Source organism: Oenanthe melanoleuca, chromosome 6, assembly GCF_029582105.1.
Source record: "Oenanthe melanoleuca isolate GR-GAL-2019-014 chromosome 6, OMel1.0, whole genome shotgun sequence".
NCBI classification, from domain to species: domain Eukaryota; kingdom Metazoa; phylum Chordata; class Aves; order Passeriformes; family Muscicapidae; genus Oenanthe; species Oenanthe melanoleuca.
In genome coordinates this window covers 14,616,620-14,640,080 of record NC_079340.1, presented here as the reverse complement: position 1 = coordinate 14,640,080, position 23,461 = coordinate 14,616,620, and the positions used below count along the sequence as shown (strand labels likewise).

Here is a 23,461-nt window from a genome sequence, read left to right as displayed (position 1 = left end):
CAGCATTTTGCAGACCTTGCAGATATCTTCTATTATAACAGTTTTTTTGGAAATTTTTGTATAGATAGAATTTAATATTTTGCAACAGAAAATAAGATGCACTTTAGTTTGTTTGGGTTCTACTTGCAAAGTATTCAAAATCTTATTTTTAAAATTCTGTAACATCATCCCATTTCTTTTCATGTAGCTTCACAGAATGTTCAGCTGTAAAAGAAAGGAATCTCTATATATCTGCCAGCTCTTCAGCATATTGCAGACATCTATACTTTCTTCTATTTTATTCTAATCAAATAGCATAGCCCTTGAGACAGTTACAACTGCTTTGTGCAACTGAACATACAAGGAAAAAACCCACAACAATCTTTCACTGTAAACGAAATCCCAAGGTAGCATAAAGCCAGCAAGTAGATTTATCTTACCATATCCTTCAAGTGCAGAACAGCTTTTACTGTGGTCAAACAATCATTACGGAAATTATTACAGTTCAAAATGGAAAAAAATCCCTTTCCCTTCCTTGAAATCTGAGTAATTACCAAAGACTTCTCTCCTTCACACAGTCACACAGAATGTGTTGATATTATATAAACAATAACATTTTGTGCTACTATTATATATTACATGAATAATACATTTTTAAGAATCAATTTATGTAAATAAAAAAGGAACAGCCTTGAAAAAAACACTGTGTACACTGTATCTGCAAATTCAATTTACTTTTTTCAAGAAGATAAGGTTTTCCAATACATTGTCAGCAAATAGTAATTAATGACCTTTAGATAGCAACCCATTCCCTGCTTCTGAAACTGGTTTTGTGAAATATTTGTGTACCATGCCTGTGTAAGTAACTACTAAAATTCAATACCACAACCTTGAATCACAAGCCAGAATTTTGCATCCAAAATTTCCACATGAAATATACCTCAGCAACAGTAGAGTAAGCCAAGGTCTTGTTCTACAGAATTTCACATTGCTGCTCTAACACTACAGTCAGCTAATTCTACATGCATTCAAGTCTCTTTCCTGGGCATCTTCCTTGTCTGTTTATAAGCAATATTAGTAGATCCAATGAGGTGAGTAATCCTACACAAATTCTTCCTTTAGCTGAAAAAGAAGGAATTCACTTGCAGGAAAACTCATAATTTCAAGATTCAAGACGAAATAGGCCAATTTACACTGGCTCCTCTCTGCCAGGTAATCCAGCTTGGAAGCAGCCTCAGGGACATAACTAGTCCCAGTGACTGAAGGGCAAGGCAGAGTGCACCTTTCTGCAGGGTGTGATGTCTGAACTACTGCTGTGGGCGTGACTGCTGGCCAGGTGGGCTGAAGGTAACATCAGTAAGGAGAGAAAGAGAGCTTGTGCTCCAGAGAACAAAAAGCCTTCCCACAACCTCCTCTTTCCTCAGGTTACACACTCCCTACCATGAAGCAAGGAATTACTTCAATTAAAAGGATGAAACACCATAGCAAGCTTCTCCAAAACAAGAACACAAAACTGTGGAAACATGACACATGCTGTGCAAAATCCCGGAGGATTACATCAAAGGCCAGGTGAAGACACTTGTTACCGGTAATTTGAGAGCTACACATCTGAACAATGGAAACCAGTGCCTGCACTGTAAGAGCACAGTAGTTTCCATGCTGCAGGTCATTCCGGTTTTGGATATATTTCTGTCAACACAGCTTGGAAGGGAAGGTAACTGCTGTTGCATCCTAAATAAAACAAAATCAGCAAGGTCTGTTGCTAGTGTCGTCAAGAGTATTTGTCTGATTTCTAAAGAGGGACTAAATATTCATCTGAAGAAAAAGTCTATTGCTTTAATTCTGGGAACAAATGCACCAAACTGCTTGAGTTTCAGATCTTTCTTTGACCTGAGGACATTACGAGCACCAACATGGAAAGCGTTACATGTATGTGCAGATATAAGAAATAGGAAAGTAAGAAAACTATAAGCCATGAAGTCAAAAACTGAAATGAATACAAATGAGGAGAAAGGTGAAATTTAAAAAAAAATAAAAAGAAAAAAAAGATAAAAGAGAAAGAAAAATTACTTACTAAATTCTAACTGAAAGCTTTGTCACTGCTAACTTAAAATATTCAGAATCTTCTTTCATTTATAAAGAGTTGATGAAGAAATAAGCTAAGTTAAAAGTCAGCTTATTAAAAAAATTAAAAATGCGTGAAATTAGCAACATTTTTTACAGACGCCTAGTATCAAGCTTTCTAAAATTCAGTGGAATAGTAATAACAAAGGACTGCTTCTGAAAAGAATTATGAACAGAGTATTTGATAATTTATTCTTAAAATAAGAGATGTCTAATAGTAAAAGAAGAGGAGGAATATTGTACTTTGTACTTTCAGTATGAACTATTTGCCAAACTGAATGCTTACATTGTCTTCATGTAGATAAACTGATTTGTTCAAACAACTAGCCACGTCATGACTATTCAATCAATACAGCAGCTGCAGAACAGCCAGAAGGTCATAATGCAGCACAGGGGACTTGACAAGTTTGTGTGCAGAGGAAGAAATGAAATATGGATTCATATTTCTATAAAGACACATACATATCATCTCAAACATTTCTACAGAAAAAGACCAAATTCTTCATAACAGAACCTGGGTGTTAACAGAATCTGCCTGCGGCTCTCACAGACCTCCCTAACAAAACCAAATATAAACGGACACAAATCCTTAGTAATTCCCCTCTAAAGTAACGCCTCATGATGTTTCTAGTAAGTTGATGCTGCCACTCAGTGACAAGCCATTTGCAGTTTTGCAAGCCCATTTTCTGTTCAAACAGTGCAGTTCACATACATACAATAATATTCTACTTCACACAGCAGAGATGCAGTCAGAAGCCCGAAACAAGGCAGCACACATTAATGGCCTTGCCTAAAGCCCATTGGTTTGTAGTGGGGATTTGCACCAGTCAATAAAGACAATGCAAAACTGGCCCCCAGCAGATGAATGTCAGCACAACACATTGTTGAGCTGGGAATGCCAGTTTGGGTCTCTGGCTTTGTGTGATGCTCGCTGGGTGGCAAAAGCCAGCCATCCTATACTGCTTTCAAACTAGTATAGCTTTCTGAACCCAGTCAGCTTTGCCTACCTCATGAGGGAGCGATATTTGCTTTCCTTTGTCTGAAAAGATCAAAAGGGTCTAAAAATGTATCCACGAAACCTCTATGAAGCCTCTTGGAGAGAGAAAATGATGACAAAAAAAAAAGAAAAAACAGGGAAAGGAAACATTTGCAATTGTTGGTGAGGTATGGCTTGTATTGCATTACAGAATTAAATTTTTTAGGTCATTTTTTATAATAAAATAGTTTTTGTGGTAGTCACAGGAAAGGTTGAGGTTGATATCATATGGAAGGATAAGTATGGTACAACCATCCTTCTTGAATCCGTTTGACATGGTCTTCTGAAGAGATTGGAGAGCCTCAGATCTACATGTTGAGAACAAGGAATTGTTCTCTACAATCTCCTCAAATTCTTGGTGTAACAAGTACAATGTTATTGAGCCTCAAAACTGTCAAGTGATTTTTCATTTCTTTTCTAATCTACAGATGAACTATTTCCAAGCATATCTAGCAGCACTTTGCATTAACAACTGAACCTCGTTACAAATACAGCCAAGTCGTGGAACCTCGACCAATCTGGTACCTTCTAGACTTTTAAATGCCACAACAGCACTCACTCAGCCAAGCACATTCTTGCCACTGTGTTCAAATGAGTGCTGAGGTCTGCCAAATCTAGTCCAACCACCAAGTGCTTCACGAGTTCAACCTGCGGCACACAGCACACACGTAACTTTATTTGATCGCCAGTTAATGTCCTCTTACGAAAGAGAGTTGGAGCCTACTTACACTTCTTCTTGAAATAACTTGCAAGAGAATTAGCATGTGCAAGTTCTAACAACATTCCTCATGTTTTACCTATCATACCTCACAGAAGTAGTATTTGCAGTTTAGTCAGTCATTACCAGAGCATGTCACCATTGCCTTTCATTCCACTGCAAACAACCTTTACATTTTTAACTCAGAACGCCAATAATATTCTCAAATTTTAAATTTTTCTCATATTTCATCTTAAAATGCAGTTTCCTTTAATAAACCTTATAAACAGAAACATTGCATCTGCCAGTTTATTGCTTCATCTTGTTTTAAGGGCCATAGAGATAACTGTTGCTTTTTGACTACAACCTTATCTTGCTGCTTGCTATTTATTTGCTTTCAGAGCTCAGTTACATCTTTCCTCTTCTACAATCTGCAACTGAGTTTGCCAACCGTTATGAAACTTGAAAAGTCACTTGGTTGCCAAAGAAGCAAGTAGCCTGACTTTGACAAATTTAAAAGGATTAGCTCTTTTACTAAGGACATTGGTACCGAAAAAGACTGTTCTCATCTCAATACTAAAATACATCCCATTTATGCTATATTTGAGCTAGTTATTCATTATCAGTTATCGCCAAGATAATTTTGGATCTTTCAGGCCTTATGTCATTAATTATCTTCATACACTGAACACTTGGAAAGAAGTCAGCTATCTTACAATTATTAATTATCTTACAATATTCATATCTGAATAATCCCGAGAAAACAAACCTGAAATTGCACCAAAAAAAACCGCTCTACAGCCCTCAGTACTCAGAGTTCTCATTTTGACTGTGCATCCTCCATGGAAAGACCTTACCTTTTTCTGCTATGACATTTAAAAATAAATGACTTATTTCTCTGCAGGCCATCATTCAGATAGGATTCAGTCAGTGCTATTGTACTGTGATCATTGAAATGAGGAAGTACAGTAAATCGCACTGATTTTTCAATATCAAAATATTTTTTAAATATTCACGTGCCTTGAAGAAAATGGAACTGCTAACGCGGATTTTCAGTTTGCTGTCCAACGGGGACAGAGACCCTCGCACGAGTATTAATCGGGGCAGTTTTCAGAGGCTGTTTTCCAAGGGGAGGCAGACGGAATGACAACCCCAGCTGTGCTCTGGTACGGGGGCCATCGCTGCGGGCAGCGTTCCGTTTCACCGCACCCCATGCAGATGCTCAGCAGCTCATTCGCACTGACCGTCCCGACCCCGGGGCACACCGCGAACCCCTGCCCCGGCTGCGGGGAGGGCGGCGCGGCGGCGCCCCCGGGCACCCGCCGGGCCCGGGCAGCGGTAGGCGGCAGGCGCCGGGGCGGCGCGGCGGGACGGCCCCGCCGCCTCCACGTGCGCCCGGTGCCGCGGCGGGGCCGCCCGCAGCGCCCGCCTGCCCGGCCGAGCACAGCCCGGCGCGCCGGGACCCTGCCCGCGGATCCTGCCCGCACCGCGGGGACGGCACGTGTCTCGCCCTCCGCCGGGGGCAGCACACCGACCCTCCGGCACCCGCAGGGCTTGCCGGCGAAGCACAGCCCGTCCCGGCGCCCGTTACCTCAGCTGCTTCTGCTCCAGCTTGAGCTTCTTGGCTTGCGGCTCCCCCGCTGCCATCTTCGCGCTGGGCGGCGTGCGGCGCGCTCCGCTCCCCTCGGCCCGCCCGCCAGCCCCGGCCCGCCCCGCCGACCGCGCCGGCCCCACCACCGCCGCCGGGGGGCGGGGGCGCCGGGACGAACGTACGGCCGCGCCGGGCGCCTGACGGGGCGGGGAGCGGAGCCCGCGCCGCCCGCCGTCCCTGCCCAGCCGCGCGCTGCCGCGGCGCCGGCCCGGGTGGGTTTAGCGCCCGGCTCCTGCCGGCTGCCGAAGCCGAGCGGTGCCGACCGGCGGTGAGGGGCGGCCGCGGCGGCGGGGCCGGCGGGCCCGGGGAGGGAGGGGGCCGTGCTCGGGCGCTCGGAGCAGGCAGCGGCCCGGCCGCCCGTGCCTCCGCCGGGGGGCGGCCCCGCGCCGCCGCCGCCGGGCCTCGCCGCCATCTTGGCCGCTGCCCCGGGAGCGGGACGGGCCGTGCCGGGCCGGGGGAGGTACGTGGGGCGCGGGGGCCCGGGCCGTGAGGGAGCGGGGCGGCGCTGTCCTTGCTCGGAGGACGGGATCCCTGCTAGGCGGGAGCCGCCCGTGCCTGGTCCCGGCCGCGCTGGTTGGTCGGTGTCGGGCAGGATCGATATCTCCGCCAGCGGCGGTACCGGGAGGCTGCCTCGCAAATCCAGGACTTTCCGTTTTACCCGCCCCCGTTTCCGTCGTTCGGTGCCCATTTAAATACAAAACCATTGCTATGTTTGAATACCACCCCCTTGTTCTGGGCTCTGACGGAGCGCGGAGCCGCCCGGCGGGCAGCGAGCAGGGTCGGGGCAGAGCCCCGTACGGGCGGATCGGCGCCGCTCACGCTGCAGGACGGGGCGCGGGGATGAGGGCGATGTGCACCGGGAGCTCCTTTGCTGCGGTGTCGGGGCAGGAGCGCAGGGCCGGCGGGAGGGGCGCTGCTGGAGCCGCCGCTCGCGGCAGAGCCCGCGGCAAGGCCGGGCCGGGAGGGGCAGGGCGGGCGGGAAGCGGCGCCGGCTCACCTAGGTCGGTGTTGAGCAGCATTGCTGTAGCCATGGTTGTTCTACTCGTGCTGTACTCGCTTCATTAGCAAGGGGCCCTGTGAGTGCGGATCTGCATCATATGCACTAGGGATAAACCCGTTATCATCCACCACTATGCGCTGCACATCGCTCCCTCCCTGCTCAGTACCCAGCGGCAACTGAGTGGAGGTTGTCGCTTCTTTTCTTTTGTTTCAGTTCAAATCTGCTTTGAATTAGTAATGCGCTTGCTATCTTTTCAGTGTGATGAAGGGTTTGTACCCATTAAGTGTTAATCAAACTGGAAGAATAGTGTCACCATTCGATGCAGCTTTTCTATAACCAACCAGGCAAAAAGTCATACTTGGGTGATGAAAATTTGTGTTCATAACAGGCTGCAGTATGGGAGAGAAAAATGTATTTTCCAAGAAAAGCAAAGCCAACTTCAATCACTCATGCAAGAGCATGATGGAAGCAATGTTTTACAAAGGAACTGCCTATGCCAGTCATGAGAATGATTCTGCTGTGGCAGTTCCCAGCAGGTTTGAATCACACATAGCTTCTCCTTTATTTATTAAAGAAAAAAAAAAAAAGGAAAAAAAAAAAAAAAAAGAGGAAATATCTGAATGATATGTCTCTGTAAAAAATGTCTCAGGTTTAATATGTGCCATTTTGGGTGCTAACTCAAAAACACAAGAAAACTTTGTTGTTTTGGGGGAAGGAGGGGGACAGATTCTTTACTGCCCGTGTGCGCATATCTGAAAATTCCTTGCCAATGGAAAATCAAACTTGAAGAATAGTCCATGCCCTCTCATGTTTGATTTTGCTGGTTTTATTCAGAAATCAAATTTTCTGTTGTGCAAGACAGTTATGCACCAGCTAACTCCAAGTTATTCTCCCATATAAAGATCTCCTTACATGAAGAATCCTTAATAAAACCTTGTCATGAGCATTCAGAAAAGAGAAATCGAAGTCCTTGAGGTAGAGAAGTCTGAACAGTAGGAGATGAGTGGTAGCTGTACTTCATGGCTGTAATAATGTAAGAAACCAAATTAAAATTTATTTAAAATATTTAATTCCTTCTTCTTATATCTCTTTAATTTTCCCCAACTTACAGCTTCACACATAACTTTAAAAAAATTAATATAGAGAAGTTAAATCTTTTTAATGCTTATTTAACATAATGTATGAAAGGCGGCCTTTTAACACAAGCTTCTTAGTATTCATGAGACTCATTCATAAGGATAAAAGAATTAGAGTGCTGCTTTGCTCTGTCTTCTCAGAGGAGAAGGAAGGTACAAGAAGTTATGTGCCTTCCTTCTGCCCTCTGTGTTTGGACTGGTTGGGGCAGAATGCACACGTTAAGAACTGCTGTCATGCCCAGCAGAGTTCCAGTGGTGCTTGCTGGCTCTGATGGAGTGTTTCAGTAGTGCATGGCTCTTTGGCACTGTGCTTGTCCTTTCTGGAACCTTGAGTGCCTGTTCAAAGAGAGCCTTTGAAAGAGAGTAGTATAAAGCTGGTAGCACTGTTGCTCTGGCCTGTCAGACTTACTGGAGGAGTGAATTGGGAGAGCATGGTGAAAAAAACATCCTCAGAAAGTTGTGGCTTGGATTTCCTGATTGAATCCTGCTGCCTTGTCCATTCAGAGTTCTTCATAGTTTGGCTGGAAGATGAGCCCAATATTATCGTTATTTTCCTGAAAATACTATGGACTGTAAATATGACATGATGCTCACTTTATCTGTGTCCATTTGGCCCTATCTTTCTATTCAGTACTGCTTTCGGAGAGTGAATTTCTTAAGTTGTCCCTTAGTGGTCCTAAAGCTTCTGATTCAGATATAAGTTGTGTTTGAAATGTTCTGTCTCCATGTAAAAATGTAGTTTTAACAATGAATTTTTATAGGTTTTGGTGTGGGTTTTTTCCTAAGAAATTCTTGCTTTAACAGCTTTTACAAAAAAGCTATCTATTCTTGCAGGTCCAAAGGGAACTGCAGTTATTTAGGATCTAACATTTTTCGATTATTCAGAATCTAATATTGTTCTGTTGACAAGAGATGGAAATCTCTTACCAGCAGTTAAAAGATTTATACTGGAACTAAATTGAACAGAGGCGCCATGCAAGTGTATTATTGGAAAGCTCATCAGACAGTAGATGAAATGCTGCACAAATTATCATGCAGGCTATAATTGCTACTAATAAAAGCACAGAGGAAGTTGCAAATTTTGTTATGAATACCAAACACTGATTTAAGACAACTTCAGAGTATTCTCAAAGGACTACTTCCTTTTAAAAACAATTTCAGAAAGTTACAGTGTTTTAAATGAGAGCAAAGATAAATAAATATATGCTGAACATCTGGGAAGCAAAGCATTTAGTCTTTAATAAGATGATCTTACTGATAAAATATGTCTGAGTAGTTGTACAGACACAAGTACTTCATGGTGTTGAGTAGATACAAAGTTTTGCTTGACTAAGAGGGGGACAACAAGCAGTTCTTGAAGAAGGTTGCAAAAATGTTTTTACTTTGATATGCAGATACCTAAGCTGTGAGCATTTTATATGTAAAAAGATTAATGACATTTGAGCAGCATCATTAAGACACACAAATAATAGCATTAAAGAAACCTGTGAAATTATAGAACATTCATGTTTTAGTAGACCTGAGACTTCCAGATTTATCAACTTGAATCACAGCTAATAATGATGTGTAAGGTTGGTCCTGCCAATTTTACAGTATTTCAGAGCTGCCACGTTGGTTGTCTTGAAAGTGTTGTTCAGATGTTTAATGGGACTTCTCTTTATTAGGTTTTCTGGTTTGAAAGCCAGTGAATGGGGTTGGGGAGGTCAGGAACACATTTGTGGCAAATTTGAATCTATGGGAAAAAGCTAAAGTACTGACTAGCTGATTGTGACAAAAATACTAGCTTTACAATAGAAATAGAACTGCCTATTTTTAGCTTATTTCTCCAGATTACTGTAAGCATTTGACTACTTTCCATTCACTTGTCACTAGAAGTTCATTTCCACAAATACATAACAGAGATTCAGACAGTCTACCCCCACTAATCCTTCCACCCTTCAGAGCAGCTATGCCAAATTCTGGGAACATTGAAGCTGTGGAATACTTTCCTAGTGATGGTCCTATTTGGAGCTGTTTTCAGTAATTAGTACTAGCTCTAGAGGGTATTGCAGAGGTCAGTGATAAATTCCTCACTTCATGGTTTCAGAGCTTTGAATGTAACTCAGCTCAGTGTTATGGAAAAGCAGCTGTTGACAGTATTTCTGCATTAATTACATTTCAGAGTACTTAATTGTAGCTAAGGACAAGCATATGCAATCAGTCTTTTTTCCCATGCTCACAGCCTCTCTCTCTTGCCAGTGAGCTCCACTTTTGTCTTGTGAGCTTGCTGTGACTTTAGTCCAGATGTTTCCGTGCCAAGAATTTGAAAATCAGTAACATTGCAAATCTAGATTTAGTCAAAAGAAAAGTTCGAGAAGTGGAAACAGCTCACTGAAGGCATCTTATTTAAAATATGGGTTTTTTTTCTGTGTGGACTTCAGATTCTTGTAGGATGGAAATAGCTGAGAAGAATCTTGTGGAGTTTTGCATGTCAGAGGAAGGATGGGAAGTCTGTGAGAAGAAGCTGCAAAACTGCAGGGCTTCTTGCAGTTGCTGCAGAGTCTGTAAGGTGCTTTGCAGTTCGGCAGTAACATGAAAGGCTGTCAGTCTATTGAAAAGGAGCTTGAACAGTTTGCTTTGGCCTAGATGGAAGTAATGAGCCATGGACTCCTTCAGTCTGCTCCTAGGTAGGCCTAAGAGCAGAGTCATGGGAGGCATGTCCTTTAGAATAGTCCTAGAAACACCTTCAGTACCTGACATAGAGAGGTTTTGTGCTGATGTCTCAAAGTGGTGTCTGCATACACTGCTACATGGAGAAGACTCTCATGATTCCTGAATTCTGGTGAATTTAAAACTTAGGACCTTTATTTCAAGACCTTTACCCTCAAAGTGCTGCAGCTCTTAACATGCTTTGCTGTTGGCCTACTGGTGTGAAGAATTTTGATGTTACTGGATTGATTTATGTTCAGCATTTGTCAATCCTTTTTGCTTTTCAAGTCTTATGTTCTGATGAGACAAGAAAGTCAGGTACTGAGAAATTAATTCAGGGATCTCTACTTGTCTGAAATGAAATATGGCACTCAAAAATAGAGTAACAGGGAAATCTTCAGTATTTGGAGCAATGTAAGTAATTTTTATTAAATAATAGTTTATAAATCTCGTATTGATATTTTTGTAGTGTTACCAGTTCTAAGATATTCAACATAAAATCCATCTTTAATCAGCTGGTGCCAATTGCTTGACAGTGTATGGGATAAATCAAATTACTTAGTCTTGTGTATAATAGACTGCTGTCCCCACTGCTATAAGAGCATCTTTATTCTGGTCAGCACTGGGAAGTGTACCAACTGAGCTGTCCCTTGACTGACAGGGCAGGGCTTGTGTGACTGGGGCTGCCTGCTCTACACTTAGGCTGCAAGGAGAAAGTTTCAGTTTTCCAGAGCACTTCAAATTAGCATACTGCTAAAACTTGTGAAGGAAGAAAGGAGTATGTGAGAGGATTTGAAGGGAAGTCTTAGGCTAGAAGCAGAATATGTGTCATGGGAAATCTGTAATCCCTATCTTCTTACATAGAAGATAGGGTAGGCAGCCGGGTGGGATCCTGGTCCCCTGGATCAGTGTGCTGCTCTGGTTCACCACGAGGCCACACTAACACTCCTGTGAACACAGCTGGTACCAAGGCAGCTTGGGGCAGATGAGTAAAGAAGGGCAGTGGCACCTCCCCTTCTGGCTATCCATGCCCTCCCTTGATTGCATATTAAGTCATGGTCTAATATCCTAAGTGGAACTTAGGGCAAAAAAAGGGGCCCTGCTATTACAGTCATTTGGTGCAACAGGAGCTTGCTATGATTGTGTGGTCTGCTGCACAGCTGCGCTTGTTCAAAGTATATTGTGACAAATGCAGCCATTTCTGATCTGTAGATGAATAGAATCTGGATGAACATTAAGAGAAGCACACCTTCTGGGGCTTACAAACACTGTCACACGTGTCTGATACTCTTTGTCAGTGTATCATTGGAAGCTGCCTGCTGTCCAGCACAGCTCCTCCAGAGCGGGCTGCGGATCAGCTGCTCTGGAAGCGGAGTCTTACCAGTGCTCCTTGTACTGGGCTCTTAGATGCAGCTTTGTGTGCATTTAATAGGAAATGGGTCTGATACTTGTTAACAGATATGCTATTGTATCAATTTTAAAATGTACAGAGGTCTATTCTAAGCTTTATAGCTGAGCACCTTCATATGTGTGGGCAGCCGAGGTGTTGAACAATACTGACATTCAGTGGTTGATTATACTTTTCACTGTTGTGTGACTATCCAGGAGATTTTCAAAGGCTTTAATGTTCAACACTGGCTAAATTCAGAACATGTTTACTTGAACTGGATTAAAGTAATTGTGTCAAGGCTGCTTTATAAAAATGCTGTACTCACAGTATTAAAATTGTCTGGTTTTTTAACCAACTAAATTAGATATTAATTTGGTCCAGAGAGAGATAGTAGAAACATACAATTACACTTTGTAGCTTTGTTTGCTTACCCACTTTTAGGCAAATTTGCTATCACGGTTTCTAAAAGAACTTGCCTTTACATTCCATATTGGCTTAGATGTATATTTTTGTCCACCTTTTGACTATTGGTCTTTTTTTGTCGGCTACCAAAGACAACATGCTCTTGGCAGGAGGTATCTGAGACATGGCATGGCCCCAGTGAAGATGAGCACATTGCTGTCATGCATGTGAAGGAGCAGCTGGAGTTTAGAATTTGAAAAGCTGGATCTTTTCAAATTCTAAACTCCAGCTGCTCCTGCTGGATGTGGGCTCTCTTCCCACATCTGCTGACTTAGGTGGAGGGAAATAGCATGCTGACAACCTTCTTGAGCTGTCCTTTTTCACTGTCTTTGGTGAGCTTTGGAAGACATATGTTTGTTTTATCAAAATCTGGAGAGCCAAACCATTTTTCATTGTTACAAGTGTATTGATAGATGAGTTAGTACTCTGGGTAGTTTAGATTCAGACACAGCAACATAAGCTCACTCTGGGTGCAGCTAAGTGCTTATTCCAGTATTTTGGAATGAGATTTAGTCATAGAGTATTTGGACTTGTTAAAATCTCTGTGGGACTGGGCCATGTGCATCTAGATGCTTCCATGTATTTTTACGTTAGTGTGCCAGAGTTAACAGAGAAGGAGCAAATTTTTTCTGCATTTTAGAGCAAGATCCTGGCCAAATATGGTAAAAATAAGGAAGACCATGATAGATTTTTGGTTTATTTGGCTTCTCTTGGACATGCAGTATGGATGATGGTCTTCCTGTTTCAAGGTGTGGACACCCAGTACTCGTCTGGTCTCTTTCCAGTCATGTTTGAATTCCTCCAAAGACTAACTTTCAATTCTGGGTCTCCATTGCTATCATCTGCCCATTTCCGCCACATGCCCTGTGCTGGCTCTAGCACTCTCTGACGGTGTAGTAACTTGCTTTAGGAAGCTGATCTGACCAGCAGCTCCTTTTGCTGCGTCGATTTCTGGCTGGACCATTTTCCTAATGTAGATAATTGCAGAGCCACAGACCAACTCAAATCAATACCTGAGAGGAAAAAGGGAAGAACAGCCATTGCCAGGGCCAGCTTCTTCCACTACAGATGAATTTATGCTTGACATTGAGTACCAGGTTAACTTCACCTTGAGAAGCCACTGTTGGTTTGTTTTCCAATCCCAAGTTTCAAATGGAACTTATTTTTGTAAGGGGATCATTGTGCTGGAGGTCAGCCAAAGCATTGTATCTGTCTCATGTAAAGGCTGAAGAGATAAACTGAAGACTGCTAGCATTTGTCTCCTCTGTAGATGCAGAGATAATAGTCTATTCATTTTACCAACTACTTAGTTCACTTACTATCACATTGAAAATTGAGAAATAGACTTGGAATTATTTGTTTTAATAGGCACATAAGCTTCTTGCCCCATGAATAAAATAAAGGATCAGTGGCTGAGGCATGTTATTTGTAAATGTTTAAAGAGGTAAGAAGAAAGTTACATTCCTTACCTGCAGTTCATACTCCCCTTTTAAGTAAGTAAGTTTTTGAGTGAAAAACATTTTATGTAAACATATTTCATGTATGCCAAGCACGTTTGAGGCAATTTTGTTCATTAAATCAGATTTAAATGGCTAGTTTTGTGTACTTTTAATGAATTCCAACCCTTTACCCAAGTGCAGCTTGGCATAGATCATAAGACTAATCTGCCAGCAAATAAAAAGTACTTTTCTAGTTCAACAGCTGAAAGCTGACAAGCTAAAGAGCTGTATCTTTAAGACAGAGCAATTCTAAGTTATGTGGGCAACTGCCAGGCCAACTGCAGTGCCACAGAAACTTTCTGTGCGAGTAACTCTTTCACTTCGGCAAGCATGTCTGAGCGAGTGCCAACTCATGGGAGTCAGCTTTTCTTTAAGAAACAAATTGCAAATTCCAGATAGGAATGAAAGCGGAAAGTGAGGGTGCTTTCTTCGTGCTTGCATTTTGATATACATTAGCAGCTTAATCCAGTGATAAATATTTTTTGGTGGAATGTTCTTCTAAATAAAGAAAATAGAATTCAAAGAAAAGCAACAAAGTAGATATTTTTCCTAAATTCACAGTGCGTGTTAATAAAGAATAACCATCATAAGAAAGGGAATCTGGAATAAGAAATGTCCACATGCCCTTTTGTTTATTTTAAGTTCTTTTAATGTGTTTCCAACAGAAAATGATCCACAGCCTGTTTCTTATAAACTGTTCTGGTGATATCTTCTTGGAGAAGCACTGGAAGAGCGTTGTGAGCCAGTCCGTGTGCGATTACTTCTTTGAAGCTCAGGAGAAAGCAATCGATGTTGAGAATGTGCCTCCTGTCATCTCCACTCCACATCACTACCTCATCAGCATCTATCGGGATAAAATCTTCTTTGTGTCTGTCATACAGACAGAAGTGCCACCACTCTTTGTAATTGAATTTCTGCACCGAGTAGCAGATACTTTCCAGGTCTGTCACCATTCAATGATTTTAAAATTCAGTGTCTGGAGGGGGCTACGGGGAAGCCAAAGAGGGACTCTTTGTCAGGAACTGTAATGATAGGACAAGGAGAAGTGAGTACAAACTGAAAGACGGGAAATTTAAGCTAGATATTAGGAAAAAATTCTATTCTGTGAGGGTAGTAAAATGGTGAATGGAATAGGTTGCCCAGAGATGTTGTGGATACCCCAGCTGTGGTAGTGGTCAGGGCCAGGTTGGATGGGGCTTTGAGCAGCCTGATCTAATGAGAGGTGTCCATGCCTATAGCAGGCAGGGGGAGTTGGGACCACCCCTTAACATTCTGTGATTCTATGATTATAAAATAACTTCAAGGGATTTTTTGTATAAACATCTTTTGAAGAAAGGTCATAAACGTTTCTGTCAGTGACTTTTCTGTCTGCAGTTTTAAAGTCAAGTAGAGGTTTATAGAATACAAAGGAAAAAGAGGTTTATTTTGTCCACTGAAAAGCACCAGAACCCAAATCCCAATTTGTAAATGCTGGGTTTTTTTTCTGTAAGCTTTTGTATTGTTCATATTATGTAGATGGGAAGAATGAGCATGTAGTTGGGCAGCATGCACTCTGTAGTGAGGAAAAGGCTGCAAAGAAGTCACTTCTCCACCAATTTTACTTTACTGTGTGTAAAGGAAACATGAAGATTGAGCATTGACAAAAGATAGTATCTTTATTTTACAAGGAGTCTTGTAACTGAAGATGTGTTAATGTTCACAAGTCAAATGTAGTACATCATATTACATTATTTCACTATTCATGCTTGGATTTCCAGTTAGGTGATAAATGTAACATTAACAATACGATGCCATCAGACTATAGAAATAGTCAGTTTAGGCACTAAAATGCCTTCATATATTGGAGAGGTTTCTGTAAGAAAAAAACAAACAAACTTCTTTTTGCAAAGCATTCTAACAGGAATAAAAATCCTCTCTCCTGTAATCTCTGAATTTGTTTAGGATTACTTTGGCGAATGTTCTGAGACGGCAATTAAGGACAATGTAGTAATTGTGTATGAACTTCTAGAAGAAATGCTAGACAATGGCTTTCCACTGGCAACAGAATCTAACATACTGAAGGAGCTGATCAAGCCTCCCACAATTTTGCGCTCTGTTGTCAACTCCATCACAGGTATGAAAATACATAATTTCAGCAATGACTGCTGTTTCAAGAAAGCCCCATTGTTCCTTGTAGCTAAAAAATAATATATTGGTGTCAATCTGTAAAGTGAGGGCACTGTCCTGCCACTTCTTATCAATAGGAGTTGAGTAAAAACAACTCCCTCCTTGTTTTCAGTTCATGCCTGGCCCCTCTGCTGTCCTCAGAGGCACTGCCTGGTTCAGCCACAGCTGCTGAAGTCCCTCAGGAGCAGCAGCTCATAACACAGTCAGGACATACTGGAGACAGGTGCTCTGGGATTGGTACAGAGCTCACCCCAAGCCTTGAATAACTGAGGGGCACTGGAGAAGGTTAAGCATTTTGTAAGAAATCCTTATAGGAAGGTACATAATAGATACCTAATAAATCCTTGACAGGTGGGAACAGATAGCATGTGAAGGGAAGCAAATAGCCTGTCCTCAACCTCCACCCTACCCCCACCACCAAGCACATGAATTCATATGGATTTGATTTCGCAGCTGATTTCAGGCTGTTGTAAATGGGTCTGTCTTGCAGTGGTGAAGCCAAATGTCTGTCAGCTGAGCTGGTGGAATCTGCTTGTCTGGCAAGAGGGTGCAAGGGAGGTGAGCCATGAGGTGTCACATGGGGGCAGAGAGACACGAGACGGTTGCTTGTACATTGTGTTAGAGAAGGGGAGCAGTTGGGCTGCAGGGCCACACACAAAATACTCAGAGGAGCTGGTCTTTAAGGTAGTAGATATGGTTTAGTCTTTGAGTATAAATCTCATCAGTTTTAATTTCTCTTTTTTGGAGTTTAGTTAGATTTTTTAAATGTGGATTGGGATGCTGGTATTTACACTTACGAAAAATATGACACAAATGGACTAGATGGACCTCCGTAAGGAAAATTAAGACCCCTGAAGCCAAGGGTTGCAGCATCAAATCCTCTTGTTTTATTTAAAGCCTTATTAAAATTCCCTAGGAGCCTAAAGCGCCTGCCCGAGGCAGCCTGCATCTTGTCACTGTCAACAGCTCAGCGCTGAGCAGGTGGAAACAGCAGCCTGGGAGGTCTCCTATCTACCTGGCCTGGCAGCACTGCTGCACCCTGCAAGGCTGCTGAGGAACAGACACAGCAACTGCTCCTCTTCAGAGATGCAGTGGGAATGAAGAAGTGGTTGCAACTCCTCCCCCCTCCATTGTAGCACATACAGGGGTGGACTTCAGGAAGGGGTTTTTTTGAGTGACTACTTTTACTAGCTCAAAGGAATGAAAACTTCCATTTTCTGCATGCTAGGCTAGGGCCTGCCCAAGCAGGTTTTGTAGAAATGATACCTGCTGGCCACCAACTTCTCAGTGAAGCTGTTTCACGTGGCAGGACACACTACCATGCTCATTGTGCTAAAGGGCACAAGTCAGCATGAGCTGTGGCCCTGTCCCAAGACCTACTTCTAGCAGAGGGAGTTGTTTCCACTGTGCTGGGATTCCGGCATCAGTCACCTAACCCTCAGAAGTGCTAAGATGATTTTTTTTTTCCTTTTTAAAGTATCCATTTACTTTATAACTAGGTAGCTCAGAAAGCCTTCCTCTCATGCTGGATGATATTGAGAACCAGGAGCCAAGGGTGAGAGCAAGGTAGGCAGGGACAGTGGCATCATTGATTGGGAGCCCAGAAGTTGAGGCAACAGGTCAGGGACAGGATCAGATGATAACAGGTCATCTACAGCTCAGTGATTGCCAGTAACATCCATCAGAATGGGACAGGTCAAGCCAGAAAGTCTAGTCTGGGCCAGGGTCTGGATGGATTTGACACGTGGTCAGGTATAGACATGGCTGTCACCTTGATGCAGGGTAGCTCAGATGGGTGCCAAGGTGAGACCCTCAGTCTAACACCAGCTCTAAGCAAAGATTGTAGGAGCCCTCCCTAAGGCTTCTTACACATCCTTCTTGCTAATGACTCTTACCTGTTAATCAGCCCTGAAGTCATCCAGCTAAAACTCTTAGGAGAAGGGGGAAGGAGGCTTAAGGCCCTCACAGAGAGCTGTCATGTCTTGAATTAGTGATGAAATCCTCCATGAGATCTAGCCCCACATCTACTCCCACTCAAACCTCCTGCTGACTTGAGCACTGTATTTTCTTGTGCAGAATGCAGTCTGAAAGCTGTTAAGTCTGCACACATGGCTCCAGTGCCTTCAGGTCACCTCACAGATAACATTGTAGGGGTCCAGGCTCTATCCTGCAGTTCCTGGGGCAAGCCTTGCCTTGGTTTTTAATTTTGGCAGTTGAAACGTTCCTTTTGTAATGAATTACTGATTTTGAGCTCCTTTTCATTTTTAAGGCAGTAGTAATGTGGGAGACACACTTCCCACTGGACAGTTATCCAACATTCCTTGGCGCAGAGCAGGAGTCAAATACACGAACAACGAAGCCTATTTCGATGTCATTGAAGAAATCGATGCCATTATAGACAAATCAGGTAAGATGCCTTGCAAGCTAATATTTGTTTCTCAAGTGTGTTTACATGTGGCTAATGATGTTTTAGAGAGAATACAGTCCAACCTTCTTATTTTTTTCCATATGTTTTATATACATGCATTTATATCTTTGGTAGAAATATTCAATTTAAAATTATGAACTTAAGTGTATTTCTTCAGTTCATCTTAAAACAGCAACATGCTCTGGGCTGCTTTGAGAACATCTACAAGAAGTATGTTTTCTGTTTGTATATTGATTATCTCATAGCAGTTATAAATGGAGAAAAAAACTAGTTGAAATGTGATGAGAAAATTATCTCCCTCCCATTGTTCTTGCAACAATGTAGTCCTTGAAGGCCCTCAAGTGAGCGAGACAAAATCCTTCATTAGCGTTTTTAATAGCAAGATAAACTTGGTGCAAAATAGTTGGACAGTATTGTTTTCCTTATATTTAAACTGGAGCCAAATATTATGAAGCATTATAATACTCCTTTCTTTTCTTTGAATGAAATGTATCATTTTCAAATACCGAAGTCTTTATTCTGAGATTTAACTTTGAGGAGGAACCTGATAACTTGCATAATTATTTTCCTTCTTCTTGACATGCAAGAAGAAAACTGCAAAGCTGTGGGCAGTAACCTGGTGTTTTGTTCAGTATTGGGGCCAGCAGTTAGCAAGAGTGAAGACCCTTTTGTGGTGGTATGGGGCAGGGCGCAAACCTGATTATTCATTCAGTGCTGATATTGTAGCAGTGTCAGTGTTGGTTTGGTTCTGTACAGCACTTCAGCAAATGCTTTAGCCACTGTTGAAGTGGATAGTCATAAATAGCTATTGTGCAGCTCTTACTCTCCCCATCTTGAAGCTAAAAGAAGGTGGCCTTTATAGGGCCCTTATAGAACATGCTGATGACTGTTTCTGTCCTAGCTCCTTCAGATTCCCAGGAGTAGTGTGAGGGTTCAGTCTGAGAAGGTACAATCAAGACTATGGGTGAATTTCCGTGTGTATTTCAGGCCACATCAGTGTGCACCGAGTGTTTAATTTCCTGCTGAGGATCTGCTGCAGTAGTCATAGCTACTCTTTTCTGCTCTGATCCCTTGGGGACTAGCAATGCAGGAACTCTTTTTTTATAGCTTTTGCTAGGCCTAAGGTAGATGATGTTGTTCCCCTAGAATAGGGAAGTTATCTTGTTTCATAGGGATATGGTTGACTGCTTTAACCTGAAACAGGATCTATTCTTTTCAAACAAAGTATAAAGCCACCATTTCTCCTTTCCCCTGCCAAGATAAGCCAGTTTCTGCCTATCTTCTAAAATTACCTTTGCATGTGAGCTAATTAATTAGTCCAGTGTCCTGTTTATGCCTTTCTGTACTTAGAAGGTATTTCAAGAAATGAGCATTTCCTGGGTAAAATGCTTGGTACTTTTGCTTGGAGATTTATTTAACATCAAGATGAATATTTAAGTTCATTGTTAAACAGCCTTTACTTGTGAAAGCCAAACTTAGCTGGAGTTTTATAGCACCAACTTACTGCGTTTTGACATTGACTGTTTTGATGTACTTCAGCTTCCCTGCAGCACTACACTTTCTAGTTTTCTGGAGACTGGGTATAGGGATGAAAGAAAAGATTCAGAGCTGATGTATTATGAAATTCTTATTTGCTTATTGCTGGCAACCAGCTCAAGCACATCCAGTACAAGTCCTGTGTAACAGCTGGCACAAGTATAATTAACCAATTTGGGACAGGCTGTTTGCTCTGGCTCATGTATTTTAGCAAGCTATCCAGGACACAGGTAACTGAAATGACCTTTCCTAGCTGGGCTTGGCATGTTGTTGAGTGTTGTGCAAATGTCATCTGTGCCCTCTAGCTGCACTTCACCACATCTGTTAGGCCTTTCATAATAATGTTAAGTCAAGTGTCTTGTTTTTCCCTGCAGGTTCCACAGTCTTTGCAGAAATCCAAGGTGTTATTGATTCGTGTATTAAGCTCTCAGGAATGCCAGATCTTTCTCTGTCTTTCATGGTAAATTCAGCCTATATTTGGGAATCTTAATTGCTCAGGATTTATTTTTCTTAGTGATCAGAGTTAAACAACTTTAGGATCACTATCACTATTTCATGTGTTACACATATGAAAAGTAACAAGTTTTGCATTATATTGTAGAAGCTGCATTGTTCAGTAGCTGAAATTACTTTTGTCTGTACTTAAAAATACCCTCACATGAGGTGCTGTACTGGATCAGATCAGAAATCCATTTACCTCAGTGAGATGTCTCTGATAATGGCTACTCAGAGTCCAAGAAATAGGAATTGGGTAGAGTTCAGTAGCTCAAACTGCTGGTACTTGATGAGATGTCACTTACCATTTTGGCACTCCTTGCAGAACCCACGGCTGCTGGACGATGTCAGCTTCCACCCGTGTATTCGGTTCAAGCGCTGGGAGTCCGAGCGAGTCCTTTCGTTTATTCCTCCCGATGGGAATTTCAGGCTGATCTCCTACCGCGTCAGTTCCCAGAAGTACGTTCACACACTGCTCCTCCAGCTACACCACCTGCTGCTCTCCTCCTTCTTAGGGGGGAATTGGCATTGTTCTGAAATGAGTGCACTCAGGTTTTGTCTCATCTCTTGCTCTGTCCCTGCTAAAGGAGAAAACCGTTTTTCAGTGACCTGCAGATACTCAGCAATTATTTTTCAGTGGAGTAAATCACACATGACAGCAATATAGGGATATTCAGTCCTAGTAACTGTTGTTGGTGCTAGATACTTTATGGGTAAGTCTGTGGACATGGAGGATTCTGAGCTTCATGAAGAGAGTAAAGCAAAGTCCAAACTGCAGATATTTGCAGACTAAAGCCTGATCTGACTACTGGCATTTCTGAGATTTAGCTCAGTGAGATTACTTCAAAAAAAAACCAACAAAAAAAAAAGCTCCAAATTAAGAGAGACTAGGACAAGGTATTCAGAAAAAAATTAAGTAAATATCTTTTTCCTGTGATTTTCTGCTGATAAAATCATTTCAGCAATGATGCTGAAGAGCAGACAGAGTATCACTTCACTTGTCACTTCTCAAACAAACCAGTTCTAACCTGAATACCTACCAGACACAGGAGGAGTGTTTAATGAGAAAGTGCTTTAATTTCTCAAGCAGAGAAGTAGCCAGGATGCATTCAGCTATTGTCTTCTCTTTTCAGCTTGGTGGCAATTCCTGTATATGTGAAGCACATGATCAGTTTTAAGGAAAATACTTCTTCAGGAAGATTTGATGTTACCATTGGACCAAAACAGAATATGGGGAAAACAGTAGAAGGAGTTGTCATGACAGTTCACATGCCAAAGGCCGTACTTAACATGAACCTCACTGCTACACAAGGCAGCTATACATTTGACCCAGTTACTAAAGTAAGTCTTGAATTTCTATTTATTTAAATTTTGAAGGTGGCAATACTACAAGTCACCCATATTGCAGAATACTGGAACAGTATTCTACTTTTGGCAGAAAACTCTGTTCAGCATACATTTATGAATTCAAAATTTACCTTTAAAATTTGCTTTTCAAACTTAGATACACACCAGCTCTGATTTCTGACTTTGCCAGTATTCTTTTCCTTCCCTTCCTCTCTTTTCACACTGATCTTTAACCAATTAATATATTTCCTTAGGGGATGCAGCAGTATTTTGCTGATAGTTTCAGCCATGATATATTTTGCAATAGATGTTGTGGAAACATATTTTTCTGAAGAAAATGCACTACCCTTGAAAATTGGTACACAGAAAAACTGGGAGCAAGAGATGAGAAAAAAATTCTTCCTAAAGATCTGCCTAGAGACACACAGGAAAAGAAAAGTGTCTGAAAAAACATGTCTTGGGCTCCTGATTCCTTGCCTCTGAGTTGGGGTTTGAGACCTAAATTTCATAAAATATCTGAAACCTTTTAGTGCCCAGGAGCCATTTTGCTGATAAGCAGTTTGAGCCAAACCATTTTGCAGCCTCTAATACCCTACTCTGAGCTTTCTGCTGCCTTTGGAATATCTCAGTCAGCAATTCATTAAAATTGTTAGGGAAAGCTCTCCAAGTAGCATTTTGTTTCAAAAACAATAGACCTTGATCACTTTACAAGAAAAGCACCAACAGAAAAACTTCAAGTGTGCTTTCCTCTCTGCAGAAATGAATTTTACTGTGTTTTTATCAAGAGTTGTGATTGAAATTGCAAAAATTTTTAATATCATAGAGAATTGAGTTCTTTCTGTATTTATGAGTTTATGATAAGAACGAACAAACCACCTCTTGTGGGTAAGTAAAGTGCCTGCTTGGTTCCATGTTTCTCCAGTGAGTGTAAGAAACTGGCAAACAAGTGAGCCTTGAGAAAGTTAGTCTGGCTTAGACATCTTTGGTCCAGTGCCTTGCTTCTACCCCCCTCATTCTTGTTTATGTTTCTATGGTCTTTGTGCTGCTTACTGTCTAGCTTCATGGATCCAGCTGACCCAAATAGACATCAGGGTCAATTATCCTTAGCAAAGGGAACAAGATGTTCTCACTGCACAGACCCACACTGACAGGGTGAAAAAAAGATCCCATAGCTGCAGGAGCCCTCTTCCAGCCAGTGAGGTAATTCTTAGGGCTCCCAGGCTACTGTCTGTACCCAGCCTGCAAACTAAAAGCTGAACATGAACTTGACCTTATGAATATTCCCTAGAATACTTTTACTACTATTCTCTTCTTTCTGACAAGGTGCTAACATGGGATGTGGGCAAAATTACCCCTCAAAAGCTACCAAACCTGAAGGGCATGGTAAACCTGCAGTCTGGAGCCCCCAAGCCAGAGGAGAACCCAAGTTTAAATATCCAGTTTAAGATACAGCAGCTTGCAATTTCAGGTGAGTGGGGAGGTGTTACATGAAATTGGTGCTAGCAGAAGAAGTTAGTGTAGGAAATGAAGTGGGAAACTGTTAATAATTTAATTGGAGATGCAGATCTAAAGTCAACTTGGTCCAAAATTATAAAGTCTGGTTTACCCAAATCTGACAGTTACCTTTGGTGGAAGATTTCTTTGCTGGGAATTGTGAATTCCCAATTGTTTTGCTCAAGAAAGACTGTGAGAATGGATTTTTCTTTGTTGCATTTGTTTGCATGTTTGGTGCATTAAACATGCAAATGTATCCTTTTAGTGAAGAGTGATGGATCATGATTTAGTGTGCTGCTCCTGACTTGCTTTCTAGTGGTCATAAAATTGCAT

The 23,461-nt window shown here is 42.1% G+C and overlaps 2 protein-coding genes and 1 long non-coding RNA gene across 5 annotated transcripts in view; all 3 read left to right on the top strand.

Annotated features, from left to right (window-relative positions):
- Window positions 1-955: 955 nt before the first annotated feature.
- LOC130254630 (uncharacterized) lies at window positions 956-3,784 on the top strand. Its single transcript, XR_008840790.1, has 3 exons — window positions 956-1,070; window positions 1,192-1,326; window positions 1,404-3,784. It is a non-coding gene; the product is annotated as an uncharacterized LOC130254630 (long non-coding RNA).
- A 1,643-nt stretch (window positions 3,785-5,427) lies between these two features.
- Window positions 5,428-23,140, top strand: AP3M1 (adaptor related protein complex 3 subunit mu 1). Of its 3 annotated transcripts, none has more exons than XM_056494356.1 (8): window positions 5,428-5,755; window positions 14,328-14,603; window positions 15,604-15,775; window positions 18,098-18,235; window positions 20,167-20,252; window positions 20,613-20,746; window positions 21,421-21,628; window positions 22,958-23,140. In XM_056494356.1, exons 2-8 carry the CDS (start codon window positions 14,331-14,333, stop codon window positions 23,123-23,125), a joined length of 1,179 nt encoding a protein of 392 aa, XP_056350331.1. In that variant the 5' UTR covers window positions 5,428-5,755; window positions 14,328-14,330; the 3' UTR covers window positions 23,126-23,140. The 3 variants fall into 3 exon arrangements, with proteins under 3 accessions (XP_056350331.1, XP_056350330.1, XP_056350329.1); XM_056494355.1 differs by having other exon boundaries at window positions 5,429-5,699; XM_056494354.1 differs by having other exon boundaries at window positions 5,429-5,947.
- An 18-nt stretch (window positions 23,141-23,158) lies between these two features.
- The window catches only part of ADK (adenosine kinase), a 234,395-nt gene continuing 234,092 nt past the window's right edge, over window positions 23,159-23,461 (top strand). The window contains exon 1 of the mRNA XM_056495131.1: window positions 23,159-23,287. Coding sequence (XP_056351106.1) covers window positions 23,159-23,287 — 129 coding nt within the window. The remainder of the gene's footprint in view (window positions 23,288-23,461) is intronic.